Source organism: Brassica napus, chromosome C6 (assembly GCF_020379485.1).
Source record: "Brassica napus cultivar Da-Ae chromosome C6, Da-Ae, whole genome shotgun sequence".
In the NCBI taxonomy this organism is placed as follows: Eukaryota; Viridiplantae; Streptophyta; class Magnoliopsida; order Brassicales; family Brassicaceae; genus Brassica; species Brassica napus.
The window spans coordinates 38,893,875-38,902,938 of record NC_063449.1 but is presented as its reverse complement, the minus strand read 5'-3'; the positions used below and the strand labels follow the sequence as shown (position 1 = coordinate 38,902,938).

Genomic DNA, 9,064 nt, shown 5'->3' with positions numbered 1-9,064 from the left:
AGTTTAACCCAAACAGCCAAGCCCATTGTAATATGAATCGCATCTTCTTTCTTGAATTTGGCTTTATCAAACTGAACTTTGGGCTGGCAGGTTTGGTAGCTTCGATGGGCCAAGCCCAAACGTAATTGAAATCCATCCCACTACCCACAAACTGCTCGGAGCGAGACGCGTCGGATCTTGGCTATTCGACGGTGCCGTGGAAGAGGTCACCAGAAAAGCTTTGTCGAAGATGAACAGTATAGCCGTTTAGGAGGATCCACGCAGAGGAGGAGAGCACCACTTTAGGAGATGAGTAGAGTGAAGAACCACCGACAAAATTCGGATCTAATCTCGTGGAGCTTTTGGATCTGGTGCCTGAACACTGGAGAGGAGCAAACCGTGGTGTGATAATAGGCTCAAGCCTTCCCGAAGAAAGAAAGGAAAAGCTCTTCAAATGAAATCTCTGCTCCAAAGATATATGAAAGCACGGGACAAAGTTGATAACGTAACCTGTCCGACGGCAGCCAGAGGGAGGTTCATCGGGAACTGTCCCTGAGAACCGGAACACAGCGGTGGTGAGAGAACCCTCCCGACTCGTCGCTGGAGGAGAGGCCATCTGAGGAAGAGAGACCGCCGGAAGATCTGAGACGAAGAGTCCTCGGCTTCGTCGTTGAATCCGTAGGAGTCTTTCTCCTTCGATTAACCAACAGAAGCGATGTAGTGACAAACAAAACAGGATGCGAGACAGAGCCTTGAAGATGAGAGCTAGCAGCACGCCGGATATAGTACCCCGCGCCGACGAGAAACCGCTTCGCCGGCGCCGGATAAACTGGATCTTGGAGAGACCTCGAAGTTAGTGCCTGAGAGAGTTCGCCCTTTGGTTCAACGAGTATTTCCTTCTGTTACTTGAACACACGTCATGTTTGTTTAACTCAACAAAACAAACAGCAATAATATTACGAAACCCAAAACCCTAAGGTTACTTGCATAACAAGAAACATGAAAGAATTGTTAAGTGAGAAGTGAAGAAAGAGGAAGAACACACACAAATATACAGAAGAAAACAAACAAATTTGGGATTTGTGAAGAATTCTCATTTCATCAACGTCCATCTACGGAAGTGAAAGACTCTGCGAATCCGTAAGGTCTAGAGGGAATACTCATCTGCGTGTTACCCAAGCTAGGTAAAAGCGACGAAGTAGATGATTCAAGATCACTTCTTCCTTCATAAGCTTGCCATTTCTTAAGAGCTTGAGGCAAAGACATGTCCAGATCGATTCCGTATATGTCCTCTGGATTCTGATCAGCAGGTTTCCATAGCTCGACGAGTGAGGACAGAATGTTGACAGCGTGTCCCATGTCTGGTCTCTGGTAAGGCTCACGGGCACAGCAATGGCCTGCCAGCTCAGTAACGGTGTGAACGCTGGCTAGGGTTTCTTCGTCGAGGTCTATTGTCGGGTCGATTGCTTTCTTGAATGATGATTCCTTGTTGATGAACATTCGTTTGAACCAGGAGACCAAGTGAATGCTCTCTTCTGGTTGCGATTCATCTAGAGATTTCCTTCCTGTTATTAGTTCCATCAGAATCACCCCGAAGCTGTACACATCGACCTTTGTGGTCACTCGACCCGTAACTGCAACAAACAATATCACAATCATCAAAATGAATAGAATTAAATCGAATGTGCAAAGTATCTAACTAACTAACCTGCATATTCGGGTGCCAAGTAACCAAATGTTCCAGCAATTCTAGTCTCAATAGACCCTTTCCCTTCAGGTGCAAGACGAACGAGTCCAAAGTCCGCAACCTTAGCCCTCATATCATCGCCGAGAAGAATGTTTGACGGTTTAAGATCTCTATGAATGAAGCTCTGATGAGCTAATCCGTGAAGATACTCCACACCTCTCGCCACATCCAACGCTAAAGTCAATCTTTGTTTCCACAAGAGAGGCTTAAGCCCTTCCTCCGACCACTCAAACAGATGCCTACTCAAAGTCCCTTGAGGCATATACTCGTACACAAGCAACTTCTCGTTCCCATCCAGACAATAACCGAGAAGCGTAACCAAATGGCGATGCCTAACTTTGGTCAAAACCGCAATCTCAGACTTGAATTCCGCAAAACCTTTGCCAGCAATCACTCCGTTGTCCATCCTCTTAACTGCAATCTTTGTTCCATCGTGCAATTCGCCTTTGTAAACAACACCGAAACCTCCTTGTCCCAGAATGTTATCTTGGCTGAAGTTGTTAGTCACCGAACGAAGCACTTGGATTGAGATCAGCATGTTTCCCGCTTCCACCATTTGGATATTATCTCCCACCTCGCTCGTACCGGGAAGCGTGTAGGTGTCGCTTATGCCTCCGACGCTTACGCTTGAACCCGCCACTGTGATTTTAACGTTCTCATTGTCAGAGCCAGAGTGTCTCGGATGAACAACAACTGCATTCGAGCTCTCGCCCCTTGTGAACCGCTTTTGCCTCTTCTTGTACAAGCAGAAAACCAATAAACCGATCAAGAAGATCATTAATAGTCCACCGAGCACAGAAACAATAACGATTCCTATAAAACCCGAAGACGTTTTCACTCTCCCATCACTTAAGCCTGAACCAGAACCACCACCAGAAGGTGAAGAAGAGCCAGGAGGAGATAAAGAGCTTTTATCTTTTCCGATGTCCGGATTGCCATTAGTATTCACAACCACATTGCTTTTGAAAGCAGGAACCTTCCCAAAAAGATGGTTACTCGAAACGTCCAGCGTTTTGAGGTTAGGTAACGTTGTGAGCTCATGAGGAATGGTACCGGTAAGGTTGTTGATTCCGAGAATGATTCTTTGAAGCGATTTGATGGAGCCAAACTCAGGAGAAATCGTCCCGGTTAGCCCCATTTTCTCAAGATTAATAACGGTAATGTTCCCATTGCTACAAGTGATCCCAATCCAGTTAGTACAAGGATCGTTTCCTATCCAACTCTCAGCTAGCCTCAGTGGATTATCCACTGAGCTAGCGATCGTAAGCAAAGACTTCACTCTAGGATCACACTCGCCTGGAGTAGGCAAGCAAAAGCTATTGGTATCTTTCTCCAAATCGACGGAGACGGAGGCTTTAAACTCAGGGACCGGTCCTTGAAGATGATTGTTAGTCAAGTTCACAGCCTTCAATGAGTCAAGACTCATCAAAGAAGCGGGAACCGGACCGGTGAACGAGTTATCCCTCAAGCTCAAGCTCTCAAGCTCTTGCAGACCGGAGAAATCGGGAAGAGGACCGGAGAGCGAATTGGAATGAAGCCAGACCTCTCTTAAACCGGTCATGTTCCGAAGAACATCGATCGAACCGGTTAGTTTCTGACCGTTGAGCCATAACGACTGAATCTGAGAGCCGGACAACCCCAACGGCAACTCACCTTCTAACTTATTAAAAGCCAAATGCAAAATAGACAAACCGGGAAACTCATCCGGTCCGAGAAAACCAGGTAACGTACCGGAGACATTAGCCGAGTTGGCGGAGAAGTTCTGAAGAGCAGAGGCGTTTCTCAAGCTCTCGGGGATCTCCCAAGACGCGAAAGGGTTGTTGTCCACGTCGACAGATTGCAACGAAGTTAAGCCTTGGAAGATGTCGCTGGGGATCGAGTCGAAGTGGTTGTTGCTTAGCATCAAGACTTGTAAGGAAGACAAGCCGCTTAGAGTAGGGATGGGACCAGAGATGTTGTTCCACTGCAGCTCGAGCCTCTCGAGCTCTGTTAACGAACGAATATCGGGAGAGAGTGTACCTTGGAGACCCGAATGCCCGATTTGGATCCGGGTCACCCGTTTGGTGCCTGTGCAAACGACGTGGGTCCATTTGCACGGGTCCGGGTCGGACCATCCGAAAGATGAAGGTGGGTTTAGGCTTTTCTTGAGTGAAAGCATAGCTGATGCGTCTCCATCTGAATCAGCTTTGGAGAACTTAAGAAGACAGAGGAGGAGGAGAAGAAAGGGAAACTTAAGAAAGGCTCTGTGTTTCTTCATAGCTTACTTAGAGATTGGAAAAGAGAGAGAGAGATTGAGGTGAAGCTTTGGTTATGATTGTGGAGAAAAGAAAGTGGAAATGGGAAGATGGGCCATTGGGAGAGGAGGAAGAAGAAGAAGATGGAACTCTGAAGCAGAAGCCAAGGAGGTTGCACATGGGATGTCTGCCCCACAAAGCCGATGACAGTTTGGTAACAGATTAGATACATCAGAATTATTATTTTATTTTATTTCTATTTCTATTTTTTTATTTTATTAGAATTTTTGAATTATCATAGGACTGAGATAACGTTATTTGAAATAAAGAGGTCATAGTTTGAAATCTTGACTACGTAGTGGGTTGATGTCAAATGCTTCACACAAACGATATGGAGAACTAGAAAAGCAAAAAAAAAAATAAACGTTACATCAAGTTTTCTTCTTCATAATGGCAAAATGTTTATTCTTTTAGCTTTAAATAAGTTATTATAAAGTAGATAATATGCACTACTTATTAGCAAAAGTTCAGAATTACAGAATTACAAAATTATAAATAGGTAGAAGCTTATTTTACGCACCAGTTTTTTTTTGTAAATGGCAAATTGTTTTATTCATGTGTTTTAAACAAATAACAGGTAACCTAAATTGGTGATATACTATTTCACACAATTTTATATTTATTTGATTTAATAAGGAGCAAAAATGTATAGTTTTGTTATTTTGTCATTAAAAATAACACTGCCTAATCAACCATTGGTAAAAATGTACAGTTTTAGTTAACTTGTTATAAAGTATAAAATAAGTAAAAAATTGTTGTAACTTGTAAGTCCTAATTTGGACTAAAGTTACAAAAAAAAAAAGGTCCTAATTTGGACTTTAATCAAGATATTCATTTCCCCCAAGAAGTATAATACTTTTGCCAGTTAACCACTCCGAACCCTTTATCTCTTTTTGTGTACATAAATGAGGATAATCAATGTCTCTAAAGGATAGCAATAAACAAATTTCTTTAAGCTTTACAGGCTCGTAGTTACTCGTATATCTTTTCTTTTATCCGTGTCTTATAGAGTATAAGCTATTTGATCCACCGATTAAAGCAATATGACAAAAAAAAATTATTAGTTAAATTATTATATCATAATTTCATTAATATCTATATGTAAACAAATATTATAATTTGTATATTAATCATTTCTTTAGAACTTATTATTAATGAGTATATTAATTAAAATTTTCGTTCAGTAATTATTATTACAACTAAATCTTTAATTTTGAAAAAACTCCGAAAAGAAAAAAATCTCTTTTTTTTATAGACTAGGTTTACGTACTCCATTGTTGAAGTATTATTTAAAACTAAAAAAGAGTTGTTTATTTCTAGTAAACGATTATATTATATTAACTATCGTCGAATGTTCATGATATAATAAATTAATATTTTAATACATTTAGTTTAATATACTGATATTCAGAATTTGTTAGTGGAGTTAAATTGGTCTACAGAGTCTTGATGTAAATTTTTATTATATATAATACTAGATAAATATATATATATATTTTTTAAAAAGAATTGTATAAGGATATATAAAAGAGAGAAAGACAAAAATAGCATTAAATAAGACAAAAATAGCATTAAATCAAGTTTATGTTCTTAAATTAGCACTTAAGGTCAAAAGTCACAAAAATAGCACTTAATGTTTTATCAAAAGTCACAAATTTAAGGTTTAGAGTTAAAGGGTGGGGTTTAGGATTTAGGGTTTAGGGTTTAGGGTTTAGAGTTTAGGGTTTAGGGTTTAGATTTTAAGGTTTAGGGTTTAGGGTTTAGAGTTTAGGGTTTATGGTTTAGAGTTTAGGGTTTAGGGTTTATGGTTTAGGGTTTAGGATTTAGAGTTTAAGGTTTAGGGTTTAGAGTTGAGAAATGAGGTTTTGGGGATAAGATTTCAAATTTTGAAAAATAAAAAAATTAAAATTTTCAAAGGATAAATTTAGAAATGTGCTATTTTGGTCATTTTGGTTTTTGAGTGCTATTTTTGTGATATAAACTTAGAAATGTGCTATTTTGGAGATTTGCCCTATATAAAACTGTGTATACTAGCACTGTATATATTTACACAATTTTATTCTGTGTGCGGTAGTTCGCGAAAATAATAAAACAATTTGTTTGGTACTCTTTAAGATCCTACATCTAGGGTCTAGGCTGTCAATGGCATAAGGGTCCAAAAGTTGTGAAACAAATTGGCAAAAATTATTCGTATATAACACATAGAAAGCATTAAAAGATTATTAGAAGTATACAGGTGTAAAACAAGTTTTCTTTAAGAAGCGATGCTAGTTGATGTCAAAAAAAAAAGAGAAGCGTAGTGGAGCGACTAACGAGCGGCAACAAAGATTCATACAAACAGATAGATAATGAGCCTATTATTATATTATAACATGAATATATGTGGTTACGATTAATATTGAAATCTCAAAATTGGATATCTGTATTTCACAAAATGCTACATGTATCTTTCGTTGTCTCATGAATCATGATCTCAAGTCCTTTATTCTTTATTTTTACTGTTATATTATCACTTTCTATGGGAGGAAAAAAAAAACTCTCGTCTTAAGGAAAAATACAGGCGAAGCTGATTCCCCATGCACATGGCTCTCTGCAGATCTATAAGAAAAGAAATAAACTTTATCTTTTGTAAGTTATTACTCTCATTATTGTGTTTGTAATAAATTAGGGAATGATGATGATATGGTAGTTAGTGAAACCTGTCAAAAAAATTAATCGGACTTAATGACATGAATACTTATTGGTCATTAACTGGAATTGTTAGAATTGAATTTATCATGAATTAATTTTGTTATTCCAATCCAGACATGACATATAATTGATTTTTTTTTACGAGTTTACTAATCTATAAGAATAGACTTATAGACACACCATTACTATTCCAAATCATTTTCAAAAACAAAATGACAAAATATTCAAATATTAATTATGTCGGCAAATCCGGACACAACAAGGAATTCTGGAAATGATGTATACGATAAATACCAAGTTTCCTCTCCTATAAGGCTATAGCAATAAGAAGGGATCATACTCATAAAAATCTAATCATTTGATGATTTGATCACACAGTGTTCATGTTCACAAAATATAGAATAGAAAAACAGTCGGAGGAAGGGAAGAGAATTCCAACTTTCCCCTTCCACTTCTCGTGCATGAGGAAATTTGGATCTACCGATAAATTCCCAAACACAATCCATATTTCTCTTTGAACCGTCGCTCCTAAAAATAGATGTCTAACTTTAACATTAAAAAATCTTCATGAAAAGGTCTTTACATGCAGAGCGGACGTACAACAAGGTAAATATAATGTGGAGATTATCTTACAGTACTCTCGAATGAGGCATTTCCTCATCTTCGACTTCTAGCCGGCAAATATCTACCTTCTGCTAACTAATATTTTCATCCGAAAACTATATCTTTCCCGATTAACATAGAAACTATCCATATGAGATGACTTGACAAAATCGTAGTAACATACGTAACATACTGATACTTCATCAAGAAAAAAACAGAACTACGATGTGGAAGTATTGAACAGATTTGGAGACAGTTATCATTGGCATTTATAAAAACACCCAGAAACTTCCTTTGTGGAATGACCAAGTGCTCATGAATAATCTGTTGGAACTCAATTTTTATGCTGCGTCGATATTTTTCACGCAACTTTTCGCTAATTTCTTTTTACGATGAGTTAAAGAGTTTCGCATCAGTTCTTGAATAGGGGGGAGTTAGGGCCGACTCGTTTAAACGCAGCGGCTGCGGATGGTTACGGTTTCAAGCGTTATTAAGCGTTCTGTATGACTAGTACAACGTTTGAAAATTGTTGCGTTTGCGAGATATTTGTGACTGGTTAATTATAAGATATTGCACCGGTTTAATAATAAATTACCTATATTAACATATTATAACATTATAAAAATATAAAAAAATACTATTGTAATAAAATATAATAATTATAAATATATAATATTAGTTGAAAGTTATAATTTTAATAAAATTTGTTTTGAAAATTTATATTAAATTTTTTTAAATTAGTTGAAAGTTATAATTTTAATATAAAAAAAATTGAAAATTTATATTAAAAAAGTTTAAAAAACATTTTATTTCGTTTTATATATTTGTGTATATATATGTTTAAAAATTCTAATAAATAGTTAGTTTAAAGTTTTTATAAAACAAATTATGATATTGTTTGTGAATTTTAATTAATATATAAAATATGTATATATTTTTATTTATAATATTTCTATTTTAAAATTTTAAAATATTTTTGAAAATAATTTTATATTTATTTTTCCACCCGCAACTGCAAACGCTAGCTGGAACCAGCTTTTGATTTTAAGAGGTTCGGAGCGGTTTGGAGCGATTTGTAGCGGTTTGTATGATTGTTTCGAAACGCGCTCAACCGTTACCAGTCGTAAAAACTGCGTTTGCAGATCGTTTCGGGAAAACCGGTCAGCTCCTTAGAGAGTTTCTGAACAGTCCAATAACTCAATTTTTATGTTACGCGTCGCAAAGTGAAGAGATTGTTGTTGCGCTCGTGGGCCACAGTTTCTCATGTCTTGGCCAACACCAAATCCTGCACACAAAGAAAGAGTCGGTTAAAGTTTATACTAAGCCTAATGCAAAAAGGAAAGCTTTGTCATATATTGTCCTTTAGAAGGCAGGAAAAATCTGGGATTAACTCTAAATAGAACCTTAATACTGTCATTGGTCATTATCGGGAGACAAAAGGGGAGCTAGAGATCAACAAAAAAGAAAAGAGTTTTGACTTAGTCCTAATGGCGTGTGATTTCTATTTGGTATTGTGAACAGCTTTTGGGTTGCTTATTAATAAAATGATTAGTTTTGGTTACGTTCTCATTCTAAAATCATTTCATGCTGTACACAACCATCTGAAACCTAATTCTGTAAGAAAAAAAGCTTCATATCTAAATCCAAATCTCTAAAGTTCCATTTCACGTCTTATCATCTTTTGCAAAGTGTTTTGTTCATAAAACAAACCTTCCAAGTATAAAATTATTTTGTTATTTCATATTTCATA

General features: G+C 37.1%; 1 protein-coding gene across 1 annotated transcript; it reads right to left on the bottom strand.

The window, feature by feature from the left end:
• Nucleotides 1-911: 911 nt before the first annotated feature.
• On the bottom strand, nucleotides 912-4,174 carry LOC111206721 (receptor protein kinase TMK1). Its single transcript, XM_022703984.2, has 2 exons — nucleotides 1,688-4,174; nucleotides 912-1,613 (listed from the first exon to the last, which is right to left on the bottom strand). Exons 1-2 carry the CDS (start codon nucleotides 3,981-3,983, stop codon nucleotides 1,081-1,083), a joined length of 2,829 nt encoding a protein of 942 aa, XP_022559705.1. The 5' UTR covers nucleotides 3,984-4,174; the 3' UTR covers nucleotides 912-1,080.
• Between the last annotated feature and the right edge of the window lie 4,890 nt (nucleotides 4,175-9,064).